The following is a 27,931-nucleotide window of genomic DNA, read 5'->3' as shown; positions in this document are numbered from 1 at the left end:
CTTTGTTTTGCAGGGTACTAACGCTTTTAGCTTCCTCCAAATATTTCCCATCTGTATAACAACTACTCAAAAATGTAACCAGTGTTATCTTAATGTTATCCTACTTGAAACTAGTTATTTTTTGGTACGGATCAGATAGATTGAACCATGTTTTTTTTCCATAGCTAAGAACTTGGAATGAGGCAACTCATTAAATGCTAAGATTTAAAAGAGAAAATAAACTTGGAATTCACTTAAGGTTTTGGCAAAATGAGCGTCAACAATTAACGTTGGATTGGATAGGCAGATGAAAGGCAATAGAACAGGATGGGTAAGCATGATTAAAGCCGTTTAATTAAATGTAGGATACAACCACATATAAACTAGTTAGACTAGCTGCTTGTCTACAAATTTCAGTGCCTTTGTAAATACAAACATGAATTAGGTATGTACTCGAAGGTATGTACTCGAACTAATAGGTATGTACTCATTAGTTTAATCTTAATTATCTACTGTTTTTTTCAGTTAATATGCAATCGTACTTAAAAGTTTAAACTAAAAATACAGGAATAGTTTCTCCTTAGATTTCAGGAGGATTACTAGCGTGCAGCTCTAGAAGCACTGGTTGGAGTTCACTTGGGCAACTTGTTGGGTGGGGATGGATGGGTTGGGCCTGTTTCCATAACGTATAACTTCATAATTGGTTTATCGATAAATAAAAACAAAATGAAAATATAGTGGAACCATCGCTGCAATTTTTATGAATGAGCTATAGAAAACAGACATCTAACATGCAACTCACCTGTTTGATATATTCAAGAAGTGTAGGAATACAATTTATTTCAAACTTCAGATTTTTCAGGGGCTCCACCCATTTACTTAATTCTAAAAATCAAGAACAATTGAAGGAAAAATATATCACCTGATATAGAATTCCTAAACTCGTACATTCTGCAACTTATGTTTAGTATTTCCCAAAACATTACAAATGTTTAAATTAAGTTTATTGTTAGATGCGGTGCAAGACTATTTTGGGTAGCTTCAGTCCAATAGACTGGTTAAAAATCACAATCTAAATCATGCTCGTGCTAACTTTAAAACACAATATGTAAAGATTCTTAAGACAACATTAGATTGCATACATACAGTGCCATATTATAACATCACAGATGCTGAATTAGAAAGACTTTGTTGTATGGTTATAACTATTTTTTCCTCAAAAGTAGAGCTGGGGTCTGTGCACGCAGCCTTGACTTGCCCTGGGGCTTGTCTGGAATGGGCAATGCTCACGAGAACTAGAGTGTGGACTGGACTCTGAAAATGGCGCCAAAACATGGCATCTCATGCATGCGGACTCAGTAGACTATTTCTGTATGCTTTGCTAATCGGGATGTGCTTGGGTAGGGCAATACTTTACTGGAAGATAGACACAAAATGCTGGAGTAACTCAGCGGGACAGGCAGCATAATTGGAGAGAAGGAATGGGTGAGGTTTCGGGTCGAGACCCTTCTTCAGACAATCCTATACAATACTTTACTGGACTGTTTGTAGGAAAATAATTTCACTGCGCATTTGCACATGTGACAGTATTGAACCCCTGTGCTGATGGCCAGGGAAGAGGTGGTGTTAACGGCAAGGCCACCCAACCCACCCATATAAGCTTCTACAAAGTTAAGAACATGATTCAGCATCAAACATGTATATCGAAGATGGACACAAAAAGCTGGAGCAACTCATCGGGACAAGCAGCATCTCTGGAGAGAACGTAGAGAATGTGTTGAGAGAAAACGATTCGAATGATCTTACCCTGAAGTTTGGGGTTGGTGTCGTCAGCTTTGCAGAGTCTCAGCAGCCCAACTGAATGCTGCTCCAGCATTTGTCCATCGTGGGTGGACTGCACTGTTAGCAAAATAAGCATGCATGCATAATTGCACGCAACTGATTTTCTCGACTTTGTATCCCTGGAATTTGAAATAAGTTGACATGCATCACATCACACACAAATTGAAAAATGTATCATTTGCCATCACTACAATTAGTACCAATAGTTTGTTTCTCCATTTCAGAAGTTTGGAATCCACAAATTCTGCACTTAACTAGTCTTATTTATTGCAAACACTACTAGGCTGAGAGTGGATGGATGAGTGGAATGTTCATAAGTGATAGGAGCAGAATTAGGCCATTCGGCCCATCAAGTCTACTCCGCCGTTCAATCATGACGGATCTATCTCTTCCTCCTAACCCCGTTCTCCGACCTTCTCTTCATAACCCCTGGCACCTGTACTAATCAATATCTACCTGTGCCTAAAAAAATATCCATTGGCTCGCCTCCACAGCCATCTGGGGCAATTAATTCCACAGATTCACCACCCTCTGTCTAATGAAAATGGAGGTGGAGGAAATAGAAATGAATAGCAATTATAATAACCAGACAGTTGCATAATCTTTGCTAAGAGAGTCTTCAAAGCTGATGAATTGTCCACAGATCACCAATCATCCACGTCTACATAAACAATGTCAGGTTTAATATAGTGTTGACATTGCCATACAGTTATATTTCTGCATTTCAATGGCTTTTAATTAATAAAAGCACTGTAAATTATAATACTATACAGAAAAGCAAGTGGACATGGTCCATAAAGACAGAAGCAGAAGGGCTTTAAGCTGCGTTTCGAAAAATGTAAATAGCTACAAATAAATGACTTTAAACATTATTTTCCTTAAAAACTGTTAGAGAAATATTGATCATTCATAAAGTTCTTACATTAGAAATATAAATGTTGCAGAAAGTTTAAAAAGTAGTAATTACTTAGGTTTTGAATGCATTATCCAGCACAACATAATGCTTGGTGGATACTTGCATTATCCACCTCAAACTGCAGAGCATCTTGGACAATAAAAGCTCAGCCCCCTCCATGACACACTGGTCAATCTGAGGAGTACCTTCAGCAACAGACTGGTTCCACCAAGATGCAGTACAGATAACCGCAGGAGATCCTTCTTCTCTGTGGCTATCAAACTGTACAACATCCTCCCCCTTCTGTCGTGGGGTAGACCGACTTCCCTCCCCAAATTTTGCACATCCCCAATCCTTTCCACTCGCCACTTTAATTTCATGTTTCATGTATCTTGTTGTGTTTTATGACCATTGGCAGGTCAATTTCCCTTCTGGATAAATAAAATTATCTCGTATCGTAGCATAACAATGCTTTTCACTTGCAAGTGGGTGCCTCGGAGTACATTGCATTAAAGGATGTATGTCGAGCAAGAGAGAAAAATGTGTACGCAGCACGGTCAAAAGAAGTCTTGTAAAACTAGGAGCAAATTAGGAATTCAAATTGTCTGGAGCATTGTGTATGAATGAATAAATAGGTTTATTGGCCAAGTATTCACATACGAGGAATTTGCCTTGGTGCTCCGCCCGCAAGTGACAACATGACATACAGCGAGTTAAAAATTACGTGTGTGTGTGTGTGTGCGCGCGCGCGGTAGTCGGCCTGGCGGCAGCAGCAGCTCGCCTGCAGTCCGTTTGTTTTCACTTTTTTGTGTTGTTGTTTTCCGTTTTGTCTAGTTAAGTTTTTGGTTTTTAGGTTGTGTTTATGTGGGGTGGGGGGGGGTTGAAAGGGGTTGAAACAGGGCTTGCTGTCTCTCCCTTCGGGGGAATGTGACTTTTTTGTCGTATCCCCCTTCTCTGCCTCCGTCTGCGCTGAGGCCTAATGGCGGAGCTGGCGACCTCGAGACTCCGGAGGCAGAGCCAGTCAGGACTTGCCCTGGGCTCGCTCCCGTGAAGGCAGCCCGGCTCGGGGCTGGAACGGCGCTCCCGTGAGGGGCTGTGACATTCCCGTGAGGGCGGCCTGGCGCGGGGCTGAGACTCTCCCGTGAGGGGCTGTGGCGCTCCCGTCGGGGTGGCCCACAAAAAAAAAATCAGATGACTTTGAATTGTGGAATTCTCTGCCTCAGAGGGCAGTGGAGGCAGGTTCTCTGGATGCTTTCAAGAGAGAGCTAGGTAGGGCTCTTAAAAATAGCGGAGTCAGGGGATATGGGGAGAAGGCAAGAACGGGGTACTGATTGGGGATGATCAGCCATGATCATATTGAATGGCGGTGCTGGCTCGAAGGGCCAAATAACTTACTCTTGCACCTATTGTCTATTGAATTTAAAACGACCAGCTTCAACTGATGACGTCACAATGGCTCGACTAGCAGGGGAGGGCGAATTGCCATTGCAACGCACAGGGCAAGTGCAATAGCAATTTATTTTTAAAGAGCACTGCTGAGGGAGGCAGGGGAGTGCTGGAATCTTAAGTTCGGGACCGGCTTGAGTTGGAGGACCACGCCTCCCCTGGGGGCTACGGGAAGGGAACGGATGCATTGAGGGAGCATCTGTGGGGTTTCAGAGTTCCTAATTGGAAGGAGATAATAACAAATAATCTACCGGAGGTACTCAGTAGGTCAAGCAACCTGTGGAAGGAAATGTACAATTGATGTTTCGCGTCAGGATCCTTCATCCAAGCTGATGAAAAATCCCAGCCTGAAACGCCAACTGCCCATTTCTCTCCACAGATACTGCTCGACTCGCCGAGTTCCTCTATCAGATTCTCACTCAAATATTCCAAACCAGAATTTAAATTTTCATTAGCATCTTTAACAAAAAACGTTTTTTTCTGTCATATGCAAACACATTCATTTCCATTTCCTACAACACAAGAATTTCAATAATATTTTAATAAACTGCTTCACTTAATTTATTTAATAAACTTCTCCAAAAGCATTCACTCCATAGCATAAATTTGCAAATAAATTACCAGAATGCTGCTTATTCTTGTTTACAATTACTTTTATATTTACAGTCTTCTCCGGACCTAGAAACAACTTTGATTCAACAGAATGTGGGCTAAATATTCATTCCCAGAACAGGTGCATAGATATCTTGTAGAAACAATGAACTGCAGATGCTAGTTTACCATGGAAAGTCACAAAATGCTGGAGTAACTCAGCGGGTCAGGCAGCATCCCTGGACCCGCTGAGTTACTCCAGAATTTTGTGTTTTGCATTGATATCATGTCAGATGTTACAATACAAAGCAAAGACAGGAATCCAATTCCCCTTGACCCCAAAGTCAAGGCCTTTGCAGCCTAAGTGGAGATAGGACACTGACAGGACGATTGATCATTCAAATGAGGTTTAGTTTAGAGATCCAGTGCGGAAACAAGCACTGTAAGGCAGCAACTCTACCACAACCCTAATTGTCAGTAATGATATTTTGAAACACACCCATTCATCTTGGGCAATGGTTAAGTGCATTTACACAGCACAATCTGAAGAACGGTCCCGACCCAAAACGCCACCCATCCATGATCTCCAGAGAAGCTGCCTGACCCACTGAGTTCCTCCAGCACTTTGTATTTTGCTAAGTCGGCAGGAAATCAAAAGAACACAAATTTGGCAAACGCACCATTAATAACCACTGAATGTTCAAGACTTATGAATATCACAACAGCAAAAACCCTCTTACAAAACAACTACCCCAACCAAACTACGTTTATGGTTTAAAATCCAGGCTAAAGGTTTGAGAAAATCTTTTAAATAAGTGATGGGTGCAGAATTAGGCCATTCGACCCATTGTCTATTCCACCATTCAATACAATACCGTTTATTGTCATTTGAACCTCAAATGAAGTTCTGCAGTCATACAACAAGAAAAAAAAAACCAAGACACACAATTAACACAAACATCCATCACAGTGAATCTCCTCCTCACTGTGATAGAAGGCAAAGGCATTGTCTCTCCCCTATCGTGGCTGATCGATCTCTCTCTCCTACCCCATTCTCCTGCCTGCTCCCCATAACCCCGGACAACCGGACAAATCAAGAATCTATCTATCTCTGCCTTAAAAATATTAATTGACGGACTCCACAGCCTTCTGTGGCAAAGAATTCCACAGATTCACCACCCTCAGACTAAAGAAATTCCTCCTCATCTCCTACCTAAAGAAACGTCCTTGAATTCTGAGGCTATGACCACGGGCCCTAGACTCTCCCACTAGTGAAAACATCCTCTCCACATCCACTCTATCAAGGCCTTTCCAAACCGTGGAAATAGAATCCTCAGAATAAGCATGCGTGTGGTACACTGGGTGCATAGTGATTCATTAAAAAAAGATACTTTACCCCAAGAGTTCTTTGGAATAGTGTTCCATTAGCGTAATGAGACTTGAAAGATTTTTGTCCAGGTGTAGCACGTGGGCCACAGCACTTCTTCCAATTGGATGGAAGGTAACCAGGTAGAGGCTGTGTAGAGTTCCTAGTATGTCTGCGCGGTCGGTTTCCTCAAGCGACAAACCTCGATTCAAGTAATCAAAAAGTTCAGAAACGTACTGCAATGCCTGTAGCGAGTACAACAGCCATATGGCCAATGTTTCGTCATTACCACCATCCTCTTGGTCTTGATCAAGAGTCTGAGACAAGGCCCGGATCAGCAGATTTGTCACTTCGTACTCTGCACTCAGGAACAGAAGACCATTTTGTATCTGAATTAGAAACTTAATCAAGTCTTTAATGGCTTGCAGCAGACCCGGATGTGCGTTGGTTGCAGGGATAGACAGAAGGAGGGCGAGCGATTCCAGAAAATGACAGCTGTTAAGGTACCTGCAAGAAAATTAAACATTCAGACTTCTACATCTTGAAATAATTATACAACTTTCAATCAGCAGTTCTAATTGTAAATGAGGACAGGTGCACCATCGATTTTCCGGCACCCTTGGTTCCAGAGCCATTGCCGGGTTATTCATTTTGCAGCACCAACCGAGGCCACGTAATAATTATTCAATAATACACCTCTAATACACTCACTAATCATACCCCTCCCATGTCCCTAAATCACCATCGCCTGCAAGAAACGTAAAGGATCAGCAATTAACAATGTAGTAAACAATAAACCCCTTCAGGGCTGGGGGAATCCTGAAATAACGTGCGCCACATGCAACGCTGTCGGAATTTTGTCCGGATTAAAGGAGGTGCCGGACCATCAGTTGCCGGAGAATCAATGGAGCGCCCATACTGAGGTACGGTCCCATTATACGATGAGCTTATGTAATTCATGCAGACGTTTCACCACTCTCTTCTCAAACGCAATTGCCTTCCCAGCAATCCAGAATCTCAAATTAACTGGGTGGCACGGTGGTAGAGTTGTTACCTGACAGCGTCAGAGATCCGGGCTCGATCCTGACTACGGGTGGTTGTTTGTACGTTCTCCCCGTGACCTGCGTGGGTTGCCTCCCACACTCCAAAGACCTTCTGATTTGTAGGTTCATTGGCTCAGTATAATTGTAAATTGTCCCGAGTGTGTGTAGGATAGTGTTAGCGTTGGGGATCATTGGTCGGTGCGGACTCAGTGGGCCAAAGGGCCTGATTCCGCGCTGCATCTCCAAACGAAACAAATTAAAATCTAATTACATTTTTAACATACCCTTTAAATAAATAAAAAACTTACCTTAGCAGCGATGGTGCAGGATCATCCCTTTCTGGAGGACCTGTGATGCGAGCTGCTGTTGGAAATGACTTAACAGGTGGTTGTATCATTGAATAAGGTGCGGCTTCCAACAATTGCAGAAGTTCATCGAGAATGCTTACAAGTTTTTCCACTTCCACTTCACTAATGTTCGAAGCTTCCAACAAACGGTCCAAATCTGTGGGAGTCTCCATGTCCCCTTCGTCGTTATCTTTACTTCCTTTCTCTCGCCCAGAATTAGCATCATGATCAGCCTCATGGACATTAGACGGGACGGGAGTACTTTCCGCCAGCTGTGAGGCCATCTTTTCCAGATCGGATACAATCTCATAGAAGTGGCACTTCTGAACTATAGCACTGCCAGCAGTCACCACTCTCACTGTTTGGTCAGTCAGTATTAGCTCCATTAATCTTTGATACCCACTTTTTCCCTGCTCCTCTGCTTTGGCATTCAAGAACTCTTCCATCCCTTCCGTGATGCTAATCACGCTATCCAGAGCTTTAAGCGTGTTTAGCTTTAATGAAGACGACATGTGCTCCGCAAACAGCAGAACAAAGAGTCGGTCAATGATGCCTGCCTCTGAAAGGGCTGAAACTCCTTCAGACCCACATTCAGCCAAGGATGAAACAAGCTTTGTCCCAGCCTTAAGCTGCCTTAAATTCAACGCTATGGGCTGTGTTATAGCTGTGTGAAGGCTTAAAGCATCCAATGTCCAGTCCACAAGTTGTTTTAGATGGTCCTGATCACGCTCAAACAGCTGAACATAACTTAAACCTTTAACGAGTAAACCCGGTATCTCTTCCAAAGCCATTACCCATTTGGCACCCCTATCATCTTTGTAGAGTTCAAGAAGTTCCTTTAACTTAACTGCAGCATCCATATTTCCCATGCCTGCTTTCTCTAGGTCAAGCTCCTTCAGCCTCGCCATTTCATTCTCATATTTAGTCCTATAGGGAGGATTAAAATATAAAGGGGGTCCTATCTCTCGGTCGTAAGTGTCATATGCAATGGGAGGCACAGAGGTCAGATCTTCAACAGTGTACTCAAGCTCAAAGCTCAATTTATAATTTTCACGTTCCAGATCTGCAATTCCATCTTCATCACTGGATATTTGTTCATACCCATCATCTTCTACAAAATAAAAACACAGAAACAATTATAATCTTTTTCATTTAAGTTTCAATGATCACAATGAGTACTTAAGTTTGAGGAACGGAATGTGGCCATTTGGCCCATCAAGTCTACTCCGCCATTCAATCGTGGCAGATCTATCTTTCCCTCAACCCCGTTCTGCTGTCTTCTCCCCAAAACCCCTGACACTCTTACTAATCAAGAATTTGTCATTCTCAGTCTTACAAATATCCATTGACTTGGCCTCCACAGCCTTCTGTGGCAATGAATTCCACAGATTCACCACCATCTGACTAAAGAAATTCCTCTTCATCTCCTTCCAAAAGGAATGCCCTTTAATTCTGAGGCTGTGCCCTGTGGTCCTAGACTCTCCCACTAGTGGAAACATCCTCTGCTCATCCACTCTATCCAGGCCGTTCACTATTCGTTTCAATGAGGTACCCCCTCATCCTTCTGAACGCCAGTGAGTACAGGCCCAGTACCGTCGTCACCCGTCCTCCACTGTTGTTCGCCCCGGGAATGAATCACTTCATTGCTCATTGTAGAGAGGCTGCCTGTGAGCGCTGGGCAGAATGGGGCAAGCAGTACAGTCACTCAGCAATGAATGCAAGCTTTTCTGGGGATTGGAAGGACCAGCTCCAAAAGGTTGAGATGCAACAGTCCCCTCCCCCGCTCCCCCAGCTGGGAGATTTCTCCATACAATGATCACTAGCCAGTGAGCTTGTACCCTAGAGAAACCCATGGGGTGAGGAGAGCTGAGTTGCAGCTTCCATGATATCAAGCAGGTACAGAAGCCAAAATGGGATAGACAAAATAACATCAAATTACCCTTTCCCTTGGACTGGCCTTTTTTTTAATATCATGTTAGCACACATCATTAGCACACCAACACCTCTACTTCCTTAGAAGGCTCAGGAAGTTCAGCACGTCTCCAACAACCCTCAACAACTTCCACAGGTGTGCCATAGAAATCATTTCATCGGGATGCATCACAGCTTGGTTTGGGAACAGCTCCATCCTAGACCACAAGAAATTGCGGCAAATTGTGGACGCTGCCCAGACCAACACACAAACCAACCTGTTTAAGAAGGAACTGCAGGTGCTGGAAAATTGAAGGTAGACAAAAATGCTGGAGAAACTCAGCGGGTGAGGCAGCATCTATGGAGCTGCCTCACCTACACAAACCAACCTTCCTTCCATTTACCCCATTTACACCTCACACCTCGGTACACGTGACAATAAACTAAACTGAACAGACAAGGCATCAAGTCTATAAAATGTGATTACTGCAGTTGGGTATGTGTAGCAAAAGGTTTATGAATTTATTTTTTAAAGCTGAGTAACAAACCAATTTAGCAGCTCCAACGCTCTTAAAGTTGAAGGCAGCTCCCCCTACCCCCGTTCATAAATTCCCTTGAATATAAAAATTTCCTACACATGCTAACTTTATTTTTCAATAACATAACCAGATTTTCTTTTGAACAGGGGATTATAAATTTTTACAAAGACAACCCTCACCAAATTCTACAGATGCATCACAGCTTGGTTTGGGAACAGCGCAATTCCAAAACCGCAAGAAATCGCAGCAAATTGTGGACGCAGCCCAAACCATCACACAAACCAACCACCCTTCCGTTCACTCCATTTATTCCTCACGCTGCCTCAGCAAGGCCGGCAGCATAATCAAGGACGAGTCTCACCCTGGCCACTCCCTCTTCTCCCCTCTCCCATCAGGCAAAAGATATCAAAGTGTGAAAACACACACCTCCAGATTCAGGGACAGTTTCTTACCAGCTGTTATCAGGCAACTGAACCATCTTCCCACAACCAGAGAGCAGTTCTGAACTCCTATCCACCTCATCGGGGATCCTCGGACTATCTTTGATCGGATTTTACTGGCTTTACCATGCACTAAAAGTTAATCCCTTATCATGTATCTGTGTACTGCGAATGGCTCAATTGTAATCATGTATTGTCTTTCCGCTAGCTGGTTAGCACGCAAAAAAAGCTTTTCACTGTACCTCGGTACACATGACAATAAACTGAACTGAAACATACCATCAACTTCTACTTCCTCCTCTACATCATCTTCCTCTTCAATACTTTCCACAGTGCGCTCGTCTTCATCTTCCCCTTCTGCTGCATCCTCCTCCTCATCGTCATCTTCATCATCTGGAGGTTCCTCCTCCTCTTCACCTTCAGAAAACTGCGCCTCTTGCTGAGTTGAAGAACGATCTGGAGAAATGGGTTCAAAGTAATCCTCCCTTTGTTCGCTTTCATCCGCTTTATCCGCAGCTACTGAAACAATAAATCGTTCCAAGTTTTCATGAGAAGAACTTTGAATTTAATCACAAAACTTCCAAAAACAACAATAACAAAATTGTTTTCTTAAAATTAAATTTGCAATGGTGCAAAACTATTCCCTTTAAATATAAGGTGAGAGGGGGAAAGATTTAATAGGACCCGGAGGGGCAGTTTTATCACAGTGTGTGGTGGGTGTCTGCAACAAGCTGCCAGAGGAGGTAATTGAGGCAGGTACTATAACAACATTTAAGAAACAATTTAACAAACAAGTGCATAGATAGGAGCATTTTAGATGGATATGGGCTAAATGCAGGCGTAGCGTAGATGGGGCATCTTGGTTGGCGCGGGCAAGTTGGGCCGCAAGGCCCTCGTCCATACTCTATGATGCCATGACAGAATTATAAGACATTTTAGCCCCTTCAAGCAATAGGATCATGGTTGACCTTTACCTCAATGCTTTTTCCTGCACAATCTCAACTAAGGGAAACATCCTCCCAGCCAAATTTAACAAGGTTTTAATCCTGTTCAGGCAACATTCATATAAAGCACTAGAGTTGCTGCCTTACAGTGCCAGGGACCTGGGTTCGATCCCGATTATGGGTGTTTGTCTGTATGTTCTCCCTGTGACATGTGTGGGTTTTCGCCAAGATCTTCCGTTTCCTCCCACACTCCAAAGACGTACAGGTTTGTAGGTTAATTGGCTTGGTATGAATGCAAATTGTCCCTGGTGTGTGTAGGATAGTGTTAGCGTGCGGGGATCGCCGGTCTGTTCGGACACGGTGGGCCTGTTTCCGCGTTGTATCTCGAAGCCAAATCATCTTTGCATTTGAGCGATATCTTGGCAACATCATTGCAAGTATTTTCTGCACTCCCTTCTAACTTAATGACATCTTTCCTATGGCTGGGTGACCAAACCGAACACTATACCCCATCAGACAATGTCTTGTGCAATTATACACCATAACATCAGCAACCATGATGCCAGATATGTGATAAAACTTTACTCATACCACTCATGAAGAGCATTGAACTTCAAAATATAGTTCCATTATAAATCCATGATTAGGAAACAAATTCCAAGGGAATTTACCAACAATTTATGGCAGCACATCTTTGATTTGGATTTAAATTATTGGTACCAGTATTGAATATTGTTGATAGCAACACTGAATTATTTCACTTTACCAGTCTGAGGTAATGTTTCCTCTTCATCGTCATCAGGAGGAGGGGGGCCCGGGGGTGTTCGAGGTCCCCTGGGCTGTGGTCTTGGGGGATTTTCATTAAATTGATCCTCCTTATCCCAATCTAAAGGTATAAACAAATGTACCCAGAAAACAAATTAAGCAAGACAGCACTAACAAGAAACAAAATAGGCAGCTTCTATTTTAAACATTGCTAAATCACTGTAAATCCGAAAATAGCTTACACAGTGAATAAAAACTGTAACACAACAAAGTACTGTATTAACTTAAAGAACTGCAGATGCTAGAAAAATCAAAGGTAGACAAAAATGCTGGAGAAACTCAGCGGGTGAGGCAGCGTCTTTGGAGCGAAGGAATAGGTGACGTTTCGGATCGAGACCCTTCTTCACCCGAAACGTCACCTATTCCTTCGCTCTGCCTCACCCACTGAGTTTCTCCAGCATTTTTGTCTACTGTATGAACTTAGTTTAGTTTAGAGACAGCATGAAAACAGGACCTTCGGCCCAGCGAGTCCGCGCCGACCAGTGATCCCTGCACCCTAACACTATTCTCCACACACTAGGGACAATTTACAATGATACCAAGCCAATTAACCTACAAACCTGTACATCTTAGGCGTGTGAGAGGAGAAAACCCATGCAGATCACAGGGAGGACATACGAACTCCGTACAGACAGCACCTGGGTCTCTGGAGCTAAGGCAGAAACTCTAACTTTGCTCCACCATGCTGTCCCAAATAGCTTGTAAAAATTCTTATAAATCTCCTGCACTTTATAATCTCTTCCTCAAACAGTGAAACAGATTATGTTTCAAGTTAGCAAATGCAGCAACAACAAAAAATCAACTTCGGGCTACTCATTTTAAAGGTTCCAAATAAGTCAGAGATAACAAAACTACATACAAGTTATCACTACCACTGAGATCATGTAATTTATCCCAAACGACCATAACAAACTCCAGAGAGTCACAAAAAGCTGGAGTAATTCAGCGGGTCCAACAGCATCTCTGGAGAAAAGGAATAAGTGACGTTTTGGGTTGAGACCTTTCTTCACATTGAGAGTCATGGGGAAAAGGGAAACAAACTTCAGGCTATACATCTAAATGCCTCAATACCACACCATGCAGTGTGTGTAATCATTGATTCTTAAACAGAACGTCAGACATGAAGTAACAAAAAAAAAAAAACACATGCCCCGACATATCTTAAAATCAATCCTTACCATGTTTTACACTCCGTTTAAGAGCTGGTTGCTGCTGCTGGTGTTGCTGCTGCTGGGCTTGTTGCTGTTGCGGCAGCTGCTGCTGTGGAGGAGGTGGTGGTGGTGGTGGTGGAGGAGGGGAGTCTCGGTCGTGACTTATCACACGATCGACAGTCCCGTAAATTGCCAAGGTTAGGCAGTTGTACCAACCTTTCAGGACAATTCCGTCTGTATTGACCTGTGGGAATTAAGTAACGTTGAAAACAAACTCATTTGAGTAACGGCCGAGCAGAATCGCACCCCACCTCTTTTCCAAACATAGTTTTTAGTTCATTCAGTTTAGAGGTACAGCGCGGAAACAGGCCCTTCGGGAGTAGGGGTACTGAGTGTGGATGATCAGCCATGATCACAGTGAATGGCGGTGCTGGCTCGAAGGGCCAAATGGCCTACTCCTGCACCTATTATCTATTGGTCCACCGGGTCCAGGCTGACCAGCAATCCCCGCATATTAATACTATCCTACACCCACTAGGGACAATTTTTACATTTACCAAGCCAATTAACCTAATAACCTGTACGTCTTTGGAGTGTGGGAGGAAGCCGAAGATCTCGGAGAAAACCCACGCAGATCACGGGGAGAACGTACAAACTCCCTACAGACCGCACCCGTAGTCAGGATCAAACCCAGGTCTAAGGCAGCAACTCTACCGCTGCGCCACCGTGACACACACTAACATTGTACGAATTGTAGCACAAGGGTCGATTGGGCCAATATTTCAAGATCAGGTTACACTACCAACTATCCTACCAGGTTACACTACCACAACCAAAGGACAAAGCTGCCCTTTCACCTTCTCTTTAGTGTAACCTTTCCAACCGCTGTGCTGTGGCTGCCATTCAAGTTCTTTAAATGCTAACTCATTTCTTAGTAGTCTGCTCAGTATTTGTAGGTCTGATACCCCCTTTCAGCATTATTTTTTGTTAATGCTATAGCACGAGTTTCCACAAAATTTACAATGATTTTGGGAGCTCTTTTTGAAACTGGAAATGGACAAAAGCAGCCCAGTAAATTTAGAAGGACGAGAAGGGATCTTATAGAAACATATACAATTCTTAAGGGATTGGACAGGAAAATTGTTCCCCATGTTGGGGGAGTCCAAAACCAGGGGTCACAGTTTAAGTATAAGGGTAAGGCCATTTAGGACTGAGATGTGGAAAAACTTTTTCATCCAGAGTTGTGAGTCTGTGGAATTCTCTGCCACTGAAGGCAGTGGAGGCCAATTCACTGGATGTTTTCAAGAGAGTTAGATATAGCTCTTAGGGCTAACGGAATCAAGAGATATGGGGAGAAGGCAGGAATGGGGATACTGATTTTGGATGATCAGACATGATCATATTGAAGGGCCGAAAGGCCTACTCCTGCACCTATTTTCTAGGTTTCGATGTTTGCAACATGGTAAACTAGAATTTCTAGACAAATATTTTCTTACAATTTAAATAAACATTAAAACATCAAATTTTGATAACTTACAGATAAAATTAGAACTGGAATAATCTACAGGCTTTTCCCCCCCAACTAAATCTACTGTACCAGAGAGGGAAATATGACTCAAATTTAAAAAAATACAAATACTGTAAAAGTTAATGGAACAACCCATTCAAAAACTAGGCAACAAATTCAGCACTCAATGTAGTTTACCTGCCTCACCCATTCACTGACATTTGAGGGAATGCAAGGACAGATAAAAATCAATGACATCGCAAAAGGAGGACAAACGAGGACAGTATACAAGTTATAAAAAGCAATTGCTTCACAAAATACAACATACACTGGCAACAAGCTTACCTTATTGCTTGGTCTAAAAATGATAGATGCATTTTCATCATAATCAAGACTGTGGAAGAACATAAGAGATAGGTTACACTTATTTCAAAATATTGTTTTACAATTTTTTAAATCTAAGATAGAACTTCGTTAGATGTATCAACTAAAACATTTTTAAATAACCTGCTGATCATTTTTAATTCTGTCCATTTTAAGAATTCATACATCACAAAGTTTAACTCTCTCCATTCATCTCATGCACAGAGTAATGAAACCTCTCTCTAAACCCAGAGAATGACACTCTGCTGCATTGAGAAGCCGAAACAAATAACATGATCAGTCAGGGATAGAAGCCCTTGTCAGTTCATGGTAATTTACTGTGACAAATTTAATGCAATATGCAATAACCCTTTGACAATTATTGTTCCCAAGTGATAAATGGCGACCAGAATGCCCGTATGCATGAGATGATTGGAAGGCATTTGTGAAAATGTAACAAGAGAAAGACATTTTCATTTTTTCTTTCTTCTTCCCCCCCCCCCCTCCATAAACTAAATGCTCGATTCAGATAATGACTCAAATAGTTAGCTAAAATACTTTTTTTTAAAACTTTAACACACATGAGCGCAAAAAAATGTTTTACACAACTGGCACTCAATTCAGTTGCAGATCAAAACCCAAATTAAAGAGTGACAATTGCCCTTACCTTCCTAATCGGTCGAAAACAGGCGCGCTTGGTTTACTGACGTTGTTGAAAAACAAGTCTAACTGAAAAGCATGTGGGGAGGTCTCCCTGAAGAAAATTAAAGACGACACATCAAGCAAAACACTACATTCTAATCCAATGCGATTTATGTCATAAACTTGCAGCGATGCTCATTTATATTAGAAAATTTACCGCTGATTTTTTTCACCTTTGATAGATATTAATTTGATCAAAGATTATTAGACTATTGGTCCCTTGCAAGGACATTAACATTTAAGTTGACTAATAATTCAAGAAGCTCAAGAGGTATCCCCACCCATCGTCACTTACCCATATGCCCCACTGTCAGGCAAGCTATTGTGAGCTTTGACTCCAGGAGGAATGACACGAACCTCATTTATGTAAACCACACAAGGAAAGCGAACTACATCCACGTGTGTATTATGCTAGAAGGTACAGGAAAAATAAATTTAGAAACAGCACTTTCTTATTGGAGCTCTAATCTTCTGTCAGCAGCGTTTTTAAATTTCCATAGCATTTGCACATGCTCGTCACATTCCTGTTCTAAGACCATAAGACATAGGAGCAGAATTAGGTCATTCATCAGGTCATAAGTGTCACTTGTAGTGGGAGAGTCTAGGGCTTGAGGTCATAGCCTCAGAATTAAAGGATGTTCTTTTAGGAAGGAGATGAGGAGACATTTATTTAGTCAGAGGGTGGTGAATCTTTGGAATTCTTTGCAACAGAAGGCTGTGGAGGCCAAGTCAGTGGATATTTTTAAGGCAGAGATAATGCTGAACTCACAGTCCCGTTGCTAGCTATCTTTTATACTCTCCCATTTGTATACATTTATTTGCCTATGTACCAGTTTAATTCATCCACAGTGCACACATTATTTAACCAGTATTTTTATTTCTACTATCTTGCACTATGACCAGACGCTAAACTGCATTTCGTTGTACCTGTACTCGTATTTGTGCAATGACAATAAAGTTGAATTGAATTGAATTGAATAGATTCTTGATTCCTACAGATGTCAGAGGTTATGTGAAGGCAGGAGAATGGGATTAGGAGGGAGAGAGAGATCAGCCATGATTGAATGGCGGAGTAGACTTGATGGGCCGAATGCCCTAATTCTACTCCTCTTCCTTATGACCTTATGACAAGCAATTGAAATTGACAAGCCAGTGCTTCGATCGGCACTTTTCCATTAAATTAATGTAACAAACACCTATCAGTATTTTTCAGCTTGCTGTAAAATACATTTTTTGCTGTTAAATAGAAATTATTTTGAATAATTATTGAAGGAACTTTCGACTTTCACAGAAGAAAAAGCTCCAGCCCTAACTTTGAAAAATTGTCAAATAATTCTCAGTGGCAAGAAACATGCACGGCACATTCGATGCGCCCACCTCACCAGTAAACAAGGGTGCCCCCCCCATGTTCAGGCTAGATAGGAAGCTACAGGTGAAAACTCTGGCCAGAGTGGCCCATCACTATGATCGTGGGCAAAAGCAGAAAAGTTAAAACGTATGTATACAATGTAAACAGCACCCCTCAGCGGTGCCCCAGCATTTTTTTCCTTCTCCCTTCAAGAGTGGAGTGCTTATCTGTCTTATGTACCAACAACCGAACAACTAACTTCCTACTTACAGCAGCAACATGCCTGTAGACACAATACTCATAGATAACATAACAACAAAAAAAACAAAAAATTAACAAGCTCAATACTAGCGAAAAAAAGCGCAAAGTGCTTAATGCAACCAATGCCAGTCCACAGTTCATAATTTAGTTCGTGTTCAAGAGACCAATGTTTGTTGGGAAGAAGCTGTTCTTGAACCTGATGGTCACAGCTTTCAGAAGCTTACACCTTCTTACCAATCAAGGTGAGAGCATGGCTAGGGTGGTTTGATTATTTGAAAGAAAAAAATCAATTTCTTGCCACATTTTATGATATTGGGTGCTATAAGTTATTATCCAGTGAAAATTCCATAAATCAATTGTTTTTCGAAAACGTTCAATTTAAATTTGAGGAACATCTGATATTACACCAACATTGCTCTCAGCATCAGTAAAACCAAAGAGCAGATTCTTGGCTTGAGAAGACGAAGGCCAAGGATCCACAAACTTGTCTTCATCGACGGGTCAGTAGAGGAGAGTTAAAAATTTCACGCTGCTGCGTGTACATATCACTGAGGAACTGTCCTGGACCCAACACATCGACGCAATCAAATAAATAACAATGAAAGCCCATCAACGTCTCTACCTCCTTGGAGGTTAAGTAGATTTGGTATATCGACGAAAACTCTCTTGTACACTAGAGAGAATATTGACTGGTCGCATCACGGCCTGGTTCGCCAACTCAAATATCCAGGAAGAAAGGAGATCACAAAAGGTGGTGAACACAGCCCAGACTATCACGGGTACTGACATCCCCACCATCAATGGGATCTATAGGAAGTGTTGCCTCAACAAGGTTAGCCAGCATCATCAACAGACCCACACCACCCTGGCCATACTCTCATTTCACTCCTGCCATCAAAAAGATGGAGCAGAAAAATGTAAGCAGCTTCTTCTCAACAACCATCGGCTATTGAACACCACAATCTCAAACTAAACTCCGAACTTGAATGCACTAGGGACTTGTCTTCGTCTATATGTTTGTTTGTTTTATATAATAAACTTCCTTTTGTTGTTTATTACGTTATCTACTGAGTACTATGGTTACATATCTGTTGAGTTGCTGCAAGTAAGAATGTCATTGCTCCGTTCCAGGATACATGTCAATAAAACACTTTTGACTCTTGAGACATCGCAGAGAGTTGAGGATGTAACTAGTCATCACACAGACAGATTTGCCACCGTTGATTGCAACTAAACTTCATATTGCCGCAGGAAAATAGCCAACATACTCAAAGACTCTTCCCAACCAGGTCGGTCATTCCTTCTTCTCCCTACTTCCCTCAGCAGTAGACGTGGAAGCTTGAAAAGGCACACCATCAGACTCAAGAACAACTTCTTCTCCATCTGTTATCAAACTTCTGAACAGTCCTTCCAGAAGCTGGGACACTGCCCAATGCTCTTCCACCTCAATGGGGATGTTGGACTACTTCACAAGTCACTGGAGCAGAATTAGGCCATTCGGCCCATCAGGTCTACTCCACCATTCAATCATGCCTGATCTGTCTTTCCCTCTCAACCCCATTCTCCTGCCTTCTCCCGTAAAACCACTGACACCTGTTCGCACATGTATATATAAAAATAAATAAATCCATAGTAATTTTCCATAATCCAGTGATTTCAGATAGTTATACATGCCAGCCTTATAGCTCACATTTACAGCATTTAAATTCCTTTCTCTTTCCAGATAATTTCTAATCTCACTTGCTTTATGCCTCCACGCAGCACAATTGTTATGAACTACCACCCTTCACACCCCATTCCAGCCAGACACCACTGCGAATGCCATTTACGCCCTATTTTAGCCAGTGACGCCACTTGATATTGTCTTTTACACCCTACTTCAGCCGGTAAAAACGCTACTAGTGTTGTTTATGTTCCCTATTTTGACCAGTCGGCCGCCTCCAGCTACGTTACAAGGATGTCTGTAAGAGAGATATGAAGGCGCTCGACATCGATGTGGAGCCCTGGGAGAGCCTTGCAGCTGACCGCACGAGGTGGAGAGGTACCCTGAACCAACATCTCAAAACGGGGGAAGAGAAGCTGTTGAAGGCAGCGGCAGACAAGCGGGCACATAGAAAGGAGCGCGGCAACTTCAACAAACCAGAGACCACACACAAATGTGACTTTGCGACAGAGACTGTCACTCCCGCATTGGTCTCTTCAGCCACAAGCGACGCTGCTCTAGCCGAGGTTTGGAGCAAGCAGCCAACAGCTAGGATGTATCACCCATGGTCAGTCATGACCGAGGGGGGCCTACAAAGACCTCAGCCAGTAACACCACTGGTAGTATCGTTTACATCCTATTTCGACCAGTAACACCATTGCTAGCGTCATATACACATTAATGCAGCCAATAACACTAGTGTCGTTTACATCATATTGCAGCCACTAACTCCACTACATCCTATTTCAGCCAGTCATTTACACCCATTTCTGAAGACTGCAACAACCAGGTTCAGGAATAGCTACTTCCCCACAGCCATCAGGCTATTAAACCTGGCTCGGACAAAACTCTGATTATTAATAACCACTTTCTGTTATTTGCACTTTACCAGTTTATTTATTCATGTGTGTATATATTTATATCATGGTTTATGGACACATTTATCTGTTTGTAGTAAATGCCTACTATTTTTCTGTGTGCTTAAGCAAAGCAAGAATGTCATTGTCCTATACAGGGACACATGACAATAAACTCACTTGAACTTGAACTTGATTTCACCCAGTGACACTACTGCTAGTGTCATTTACACCCATTTCACTCAGTAACCACTACCAGTGCCGTTTACACACTATTTCAGACAGTAACACCACTGATGTCGTTTACACACTATTTCAGACTAACACCACTGCTAGTGTCATTTACACACTATTTCAGCCACTGTCCACTATCCACTATCAGTACCATTTACACACTATTTCAGTGTGTTACATCCTCCAACATTTTCGCCACCTCCAAAGGGATCCTACTACCGGCCACATCTTCCCATCTCCCCCCCTTTCTGCTTTCCGCAGAGACCGTTCCCTCCGCAACTCCATGGTCAACTCGTCTCTACCCACCCAAACCACCCCCTCCCCAGTTACATTCCCCTGCAACCGCAGGAGATGCAACACCTGTCCCTTTACCTCCCCCCTTGATTCTATCCAAGGCCTCCGACAGTTTTTTCAGGTGAGGCAGAGGTTAATTTGCACCTCCTCCAACCTCATCTACTGTATCCGCTGTTCCAGGTGTCAACTTATGTACATCGGCGAGACATAGCGCAGGTCCGGCAATCGTTTCGCTGAACACCTCCGTTCAGTCCGCCTTAATCAACCTGATCTCCCGGTTGCTCAGCACTTTAACTCCCCCTCCCATTCCCAATCTGACCTTTCTGTCCTGAGCCTCCTCCATTGTCAGAGTGAGGCCCAGCGCAAATCGGAGGAACAGCACCTCATATTGCGCTTGGGTAGTTTACACCCCAGCAGTAAGAACATTGACTTCTCTAACTTCAAATAGCCCTCTCTCCATCCCCTCCCCCTCCCCAGTTCTCCCACCAGTCTTACTATCTCCAACTACATTCAATCTCTGTCATGCCCACTCCCCTGACATCAGTCTGAAGAAGCGTCTCAACCCAAAACGTCACCCATTCCTTCTCTCCAGAGATGCTGCCCATCTCACTGAGTTACTCCAGCATTTTGTGTCACACCACTGCTAGTGTTGTTTATGCCCATTTTAGTCACCTACTACACTGCTGGTGTCATTTACACACAATTTCAGCCACTGACCACTACCAGTGTAGTTTACACATATTTCAGCCAGAGACACCACTGATAAGTGTTCTTTACACCCATTTCAGCCAGTAACACCATTGCTAGTGTCATTTACACCCATTTCACCTACGACCAGTGTAGTTTACACCCTATTTCAGTCAGTAACATAATTCCTAGCATCGTTTACACAATTTCAGCCAGTAACACCACTGCTAGCAATGTTTACACCATTTCAACAGACAATAGACAGCAGGTGCAGGAGTAGGCCATTTGGCCCTACGAGCCAGAACCGCCATTCACTGTGATCATGGCTGATCATCCACAATCAGTACCCTCTTCTCCCCATATCCCTTGACTCCGCTATCTTTAAGAGCTCTATCTAACTATCTAACATTACACAACACTAAATCCAGAGCTGCCTTCTCCCTGGTATGCTCCAGTACAAGCTGCTCCAAGAATCCATCTCGGAGGCATTCCACAAACTCCCTTTCTTGGGGTCCAGTACCAACCAGATTTTCCCAGTCTCCCATAACAACCGAAATTATCTTTAAGATATGCCAATTTTAACTCTTGATCAACTTGCACCCTATATCCAGGCTACTGTTTGGGGTCCTGTAGATAACACCCCCCCCCCCCCTGCTATTTAGTTTAAACCCACATGTGTAACACGAGCAAACATGCCTGCCAGAATGTTGGTCCCCCTCCAGTTAAGGGTCTGTCCCACTTGACGATTTTTTCAGCGACTGCCGGCGTCATATCAGTGTCACCAAAAGATTTTGAATATTTCGAAATCCAGCGACGACAAAAAAATGTTGCGACACTTGAAAAAACACCGCGCGTCATATGTCATAACGCCGCAAATTTCACGGTGACCTGATACGTCAGTCAATGATGTCGTCAGTTGCCGAAAAATATCGCCAAGTGGGACAGACCATTTAGGGTGTAACCCATCACTTTTGTACAGGTCACCCCTACCCCAGAAGAGATCCCAGTGATCTATAAATCTAAACCCCTGTTCCCTCCCCCCAGCCACACATTCAGATCCCCTGTTCCTGCCCTCACCAGCACGAGATATAGGAAGCAATCCAGAGATAACCACCCTAGAAGTACTGCTTTTCAGCCAGTAACACCATTGCTAGCGTCGCTTACACACTTCAGTAAATAAAACCATTGCTAGCATCGTTTGCACACTATTCCGGCCAGTAACATCATTCCTAGTGTCGGTTGCACACTATTCCGGCCAGTAACACCATTACTAGTGTCGTTTACACACTATTCCAGCCAGTAACACTATTGCTAGTGTCATTTACACACTATTACAGCCAGTAACACCATTACAAGTGTCATTTACACATTATTCCAGCCAGTAACACCATTGCTAGCGTCATTTACACACTATTCCAGCCAGTAAAACCATTGTTTGTGTCGTTTGCACACTATTCCATCCACTAACACCATTGTTTGTGCCGTTTGCACACTATTCCATCCAGTAACACCATTGTTTGTGTCGTTTGCACACTATTTCAGCCAGTAACACCATTACACTATTCCATCCAGTAACACCATTGTTTGTGTCGTTGGCACACTATTTCAGCCAGTAACACCATTACAGCCAGTAAAACCATTGTTTGTGTCGTTTGCACACTATTCTATCCACTAACACCATTGTTTGTGCCGTTTGCACACTATTCCATCCAGTAACACCATTGTTTGTGTCGTTTGCACACTATTTCAGCCAGTAACACCATTACTAATGTCGTTTACACACACCCAGCCAGTAACACCATTGTTTGTGTCGTTTGCACAATATTCCATCCAGTAACACCATTGTCTGTGTCCTTTGCACACTATTTCAGCCAGTAACACTATTACTAGTCGTTTGCACACTATTCCAACCAGTAACACCATTGTTTGTGTCGTTTGCACACTATTTCAGCCAGTAACACCATTACTAATTTCGTTTACACACTCCCAGCCAGTAACACCATTGTTTGTGTCGTTTGCACAATATTCCATCCAGGAACACCATTGTCTGTGTCATTTGCACACAATTTCAGCCAGTAACACCATTACTAGTGTCGTTTGCACACTATTCCAGCCAGTAACACCATTGTTTGTGTTATTTACACTATTCCAGCCAGTAACACCATTACTAGTGTCGTTTGCACACTATTTCAGCCAGTAACACCATTACTAGTGCCGTTTGCACACTATTCCAGCCAGTAACACCATTGTTTGTGTTATTTACACGATTCCATCCAGTAACACCATTGTTTGTGTCGTTTGCACACTATTTCAGCCAGTAACACCATTACTAGTGTCGTTTGCACACTATTCCAGCCAGTAACACCATTGTTTGTGTTATTTACACTATTCCAGCCAGTAACACCATTGTTTGTTATTTACACACTATTCCAGCCAGTAACACCATTGTTTGTGTTATGTACACACTATTCCAGCCAGTAACACCATTGTTTGTGTTATTTACACACTATTCCAGCCAGTAACACCATTGTTTGTGTTATTTACACACTATTCCAGCCAGTAACACCACTGCTGTTGAAGCTTAACCCCTCTTGCCCTCCTTCATGGCAGAGACGTTCCCTTTTGTTCTCCACGCCCGCCTCCTTTCCTCGGTCGATGCGGGTTTAATTCTCCAAGGCCCGGTTCTGCCTTGACGGATGGAGCCGGGGAGAGCAGGTCCCGCCGCCGCTCCTCTCTCCACGGACACTGCCCGGACCCGTTGAGTATCTCCGCAGGCGCTTGTGGGTTTTTTCCCCTCTCTGTGCGTTGTTTTTGTTTTTAAATCCCGCTGGTAATCTCCACCATCGGAGGCCGGGCTCCTCCTCCTCCTCCTCCGGCGCCATTCCCCGCGGCGGCGGTACCCGCAGTGAGCCGCGAACAGGCTGCAACTGGGGTGGGGAGGGAGGGAGGGAGGGTGGGGTGAAGCGGAGACTTACTTTACCTCAGAGTTGGTGTGTTTGAAGGTGTCGAGAAACAGAAGCTCCGCCACCGCGTCCGCCATGACGGCTCGACGCTCACTTCCGCCTCCGCTGGCACCGCCACTTCCGGTCGCGTTGTTGTTGTTGTTGTTGTTGTTGTAGTGGGGGCACTGCGCATGCTCGGGCCCAGCCCCAACCCCAAGGACAACAACAAAGGCCATCCAGTGTCCAGAGACAGAGTGATACAGTGTGGGAACAGGCCCTTTGGCCCAACTTGTCCACACATGTCTCACTTGCCTGTGCTTGGTCCATTTTGCACGTCCACCCCACCACCATCATAGTGCTGAATGATGCTCTACTTAGAGCTTTTCAGCGAACTACATCCAGATCCAGATATCCCTCCAAACACTCTGGATTTAGAAGGATGAGAGGGTATCTCATTGAAACATGTAAGATTGTTAAGGGTTTGGACACGCTGGAGGCTGGAAACATGTTCCCGATGTAGGGGGTCCAGAACCAGGGACCACAGTTTAAGAATAAGGGGTAAGCCATTTAGAACGGAGACGAGGAAACACTTTTTCTCTCAGAGAGTGATGAGTCTGTGGAATTCTCTGCCTCAGAAGGCGGTGGAGGCAGGTTCTCTGGATGCTTTCAAGAGAGAGCTAGATAGGGCTTTTAAAAATAGTAGAGTCAGGGGATATGGGGAGAAGGCAGGAACGGGGTACTGATTGGGGATGATCAGCCATGATCACATTGAATGGCGGTGCTGGCTCGAAGGGCCGAATGGGCTACTCCTGCACCTATTGTCAAACCTGTCCTATCCGTGTACCTGTCTTAACTGTTTCTTAAACGATGGGATCGTGCCAGCCTCAACTACCTCTTCTGGCAGCTTGTTCCATACACCCACCACCCTTTGTGTGAAAACGCTACCCATCGGATTCCTATTAAATCATTTCCCCTTCACCTTGAACAGACAGTGCCCTCCATAATGTTTGAGACAAAGACCAATCATTTCTTTATTTACCTCTGTACTCCACAATTTAAGAGGTATAAGGAATAAAGTGGACGAGCTTGAGGCTCAGTTAGAAACTGGCACGTTTGCTTAACATAATGCACTCACATAAATCTCATGACCAAGAGTTATCTATCATCTCACTGGACGCAGAAAAAGCGTTTGATCAAGTAGAATGGGATTATATGATTAAAGTATTGCAAAAATTCCAATTGGGAGAGAACTTCATTGCATGGATAAAACTATTATATAACAAACCTACGGCTAGAATACTAACTAATAATATATTATCCTCGAAATTTGAACTATCAAGGGGCAATAGACAAGGTTGTTCATTATCTCCGCTGTTATTTGCTTTGGTAATTAAACCCCTTGCTGAAAAAATAAGAACACACCTGGATATTTACGGTTATAATACAAAATATTCAAATAACAAAATATCCCTATACGCCGATGATGTACTACTGTACATCACAAAACCACAAATTAGTATACCGAATATATTAAATTTAATTGAGGACTTTGGATCCTTCTCAGGATATAGAATAAATTGGAACAAAAGTGAAATTATGTCGATAAAACCAAAAGACTCAACACACCTCAGGAAATTCCCCTTTAAAATAGCTACAGAAAAATTCAAATATTTGGGAATTGAAATTACTAGAAATTACCAGGATATGTTTAAAGCCAATTATAATCCCTTACTTAAGAAATTAAATAATTTGATTAAATTCTGGAAAACACTTCCGATGTCCTTAATAGGCAGAATAAATGCTATAAAAATGATTTTCTTACCACAAATCCTATACCTATTTCAATCAATACCTATATATCTCCCAAAAAAGTTTTTCAAAAAATTGGACTCAGACATTACAAATTTTATATGGGATTATAAATCCCATAGAATACAAAGAGCACACCTTAATAAACGAAAAGAGTTGGGGGGTCTAGCGCTCCCTAACTTTATGTATTATAATTGGGCAGTAAATATTAAAAATATGATTCACCTGCTGGACAATTCTGCCCAGCAGGCGGACTGGATTGTAATGGAAAAAGGGGACTGCTCACCGAGTAATATAGGAGCGATTATCCTCTCACCAATAAATTTGAATAATAAAAATTATAATAAAAATCCAATTATACATAGCACAATTAGAACATGGAAACAAATAAAACAGAATCTAAAATTAAGAAACCTATCTCTCTCAATACCAATAGTCAATAACCCATCGTTTAAACCATCAATCATAGACAAATAATTTATACAATGGGAAAGAATGGGAATCAAAACGCTCGAAGATCTGTATGAATTGGGAAAATTACTATAATTTCAACAACTACAACTGAAATATAATTTGAAAAATAACCAATATTTTAAATATCTTCAAATTCGTGATTATCTGAAAAAATACACAAAAGACTATCATAATATGCCTTCCGACTTACTGGATGAAGCAATGAAGACAAAGGCGGAATCAGCTAATCTAATATCGTACTTATATAATATCATTTTAAACATAGAAATACCCACAACAGATGGAATTAGAAGAGACTGGGAACAAGAATTAGCTATAAAAATTTCAGAAGAGAGCTGGGATAATCATTTACTACAGGTGCATAAATGTTCGATCAACGTACGACATACGCTCATCCAATTCAAAACATTACATAGACTATATTATTCAAAAACTAAATTAAATAAAATCTTTCCTAATGTTTCACCAATCTGTGATAAATGTCTGTGTCAAGAAGCTACCATAGCGCATTCTTTTGTTTTTTGTACAAAAATCCAAAAATTCTGGTATGGAATATTTGATATTTTTTCAAAATTAATTAAAATAAAACTGGTACCAAAACCAGAATGGATCATTTTTGGAATATCGGAAGGTATCCCTGAATTAAACGTGTATCAGAAGAATTTATTCAATTACGGGCTAATAATGGGAAAAAAGCTCATACTTAAATTCTGGAAAAATGCGCCCACACCAACAATAAAAATGTGGACATCAAATATGTTTGAAACATTACATCTGGAAGAGATGAGATTCCTCTTAGCAGGTAAAGCAGACCAATTCCAAAAGACGTGGTCTACGTTTCTGGACCTATTACAAGCATGAGGTGCAATAGTAATTTTAAAAATAAATAAATAAATAAATGGTATCAGGACCTGGCAATGGGAGGTAAAACAACAAAAACAGACTTGGTTGGTAGTCCCCTTTCTGCGGAGTTTAATGTTTTAATAGAGCGATTGCTCCTACTTTCTTTTTCTTTCTTTGCTAGGGTCTACTTTCTTACTTTACTTCCTTCTCTAACTTCTTTTCTAAGGGGCTTTCTTTTCCCAACACTCTATTGCACTTCACGACTCTTGCGCACTTTCTTTACTTTCCTTACTTCTATCTTTTTCTTAAAGCTCAAAAAAATGAAGCGGTACAAAAAATGTATTAAGATATATGTGTTGTGTATTATTGTAATTTACCGTACTTCTAATAAAAATAATAAAAAAAATAAAAAAAGTGACTGGCAAGTATGATGTTGTAGGAATTACTGAGACATGACTGCAAGAGGGCCAAGGCTGGGAACTGAATATTCAAGGGTATACCTCCTATCGAAAAGACAGACAGGTGGGCAGAGGGGGTGGGGTTGCCCTATTGGTGAGGAATGAAATTCAGTCCCTTGCAAGGTGTGACA

At 42.4% G+C, this 27,931-nt stretch overlaps 1 protein-coding gene across 6 annotated transcripts in view; it reads right to left on the bottom strand.

Annotated features, from left to right (window-relative positions):
- Positions 1–24,374, bottom strand: part of virma (vir like m6A methyltransferase associated) — a 64,827-nt gene extending 40,453 nt beyond the window's left edge. For 3 of the 6 annotated variants that reach the window (XM_033020092.1, XM_033020097.1, XM_033020093.1), the window contains exons 1-11: positions 24,255–24,359; positions 16,187–16,302; positions 15,857–15,943; positions 15,172–15,220; positions 13,347–13,563; positions 12,110–12,229; positions 10,679–10,918; positions 7,471–8,620; positions 6,150–6,626; positions 1,786–1,940; positions 782–864 (exon numbers count right to left, since the gene is read on the bottom strand). In XM_033020092.1, coding sequence (XP_032875983.1) covers positions 782–864; positions 1,786–1,940; positions 6,150–6,626; positions 7,471–8,620; positions 10,679–10,918; positions 12,110–12,229; positions 13,347–13,563; positions 15,172–15,220; positions 15,857–15,943; positions 16,187–16,302; positions 24,255–24,314 — 2,754 coding nt within the window. In that variant the 5' untranslated portion in view covers positions 24,315–24,359. Of the gene's footprint in view, positions 1–781; positions 865–1,785; positions 1,941–6,149; positions 6,627–7,470; positions 8,621–10,678; positions 10,919–12,109; positions 12,230–13,346; positions 13,564–15,171; positions 15,221–15,856; positions 15,944–16,186; positions 16,303–24,254 lie in introns of all 6 variants that reach the window. The other 3 variants (XM_033020095.1, XM_033020096.1, XM_033020098.1) reach the window with 2 other exon arrangements.
- Between the last annotated feature and the right edge of the window lie 3,557 nt (positions 24,375–27,931).

Source organism: Amblyraja radiata, chromosome 4 (assembly GCF_010909765.2).
Source record: "Amblyraja radiata isolate CabotCenter1 chromosome 4, sAmbRad1.1.pri, whole genome shotgun sequence".
Lineage (NCBI taxonomy): Eukaryota > Metazoa > Chordata > Chondrichthyes > Rajiformes > Rajidae > Amblyraja > Amblyraja radiata.
This window is presented reverse-complemented; position numbering and strand designations above follow the sequence as displayed.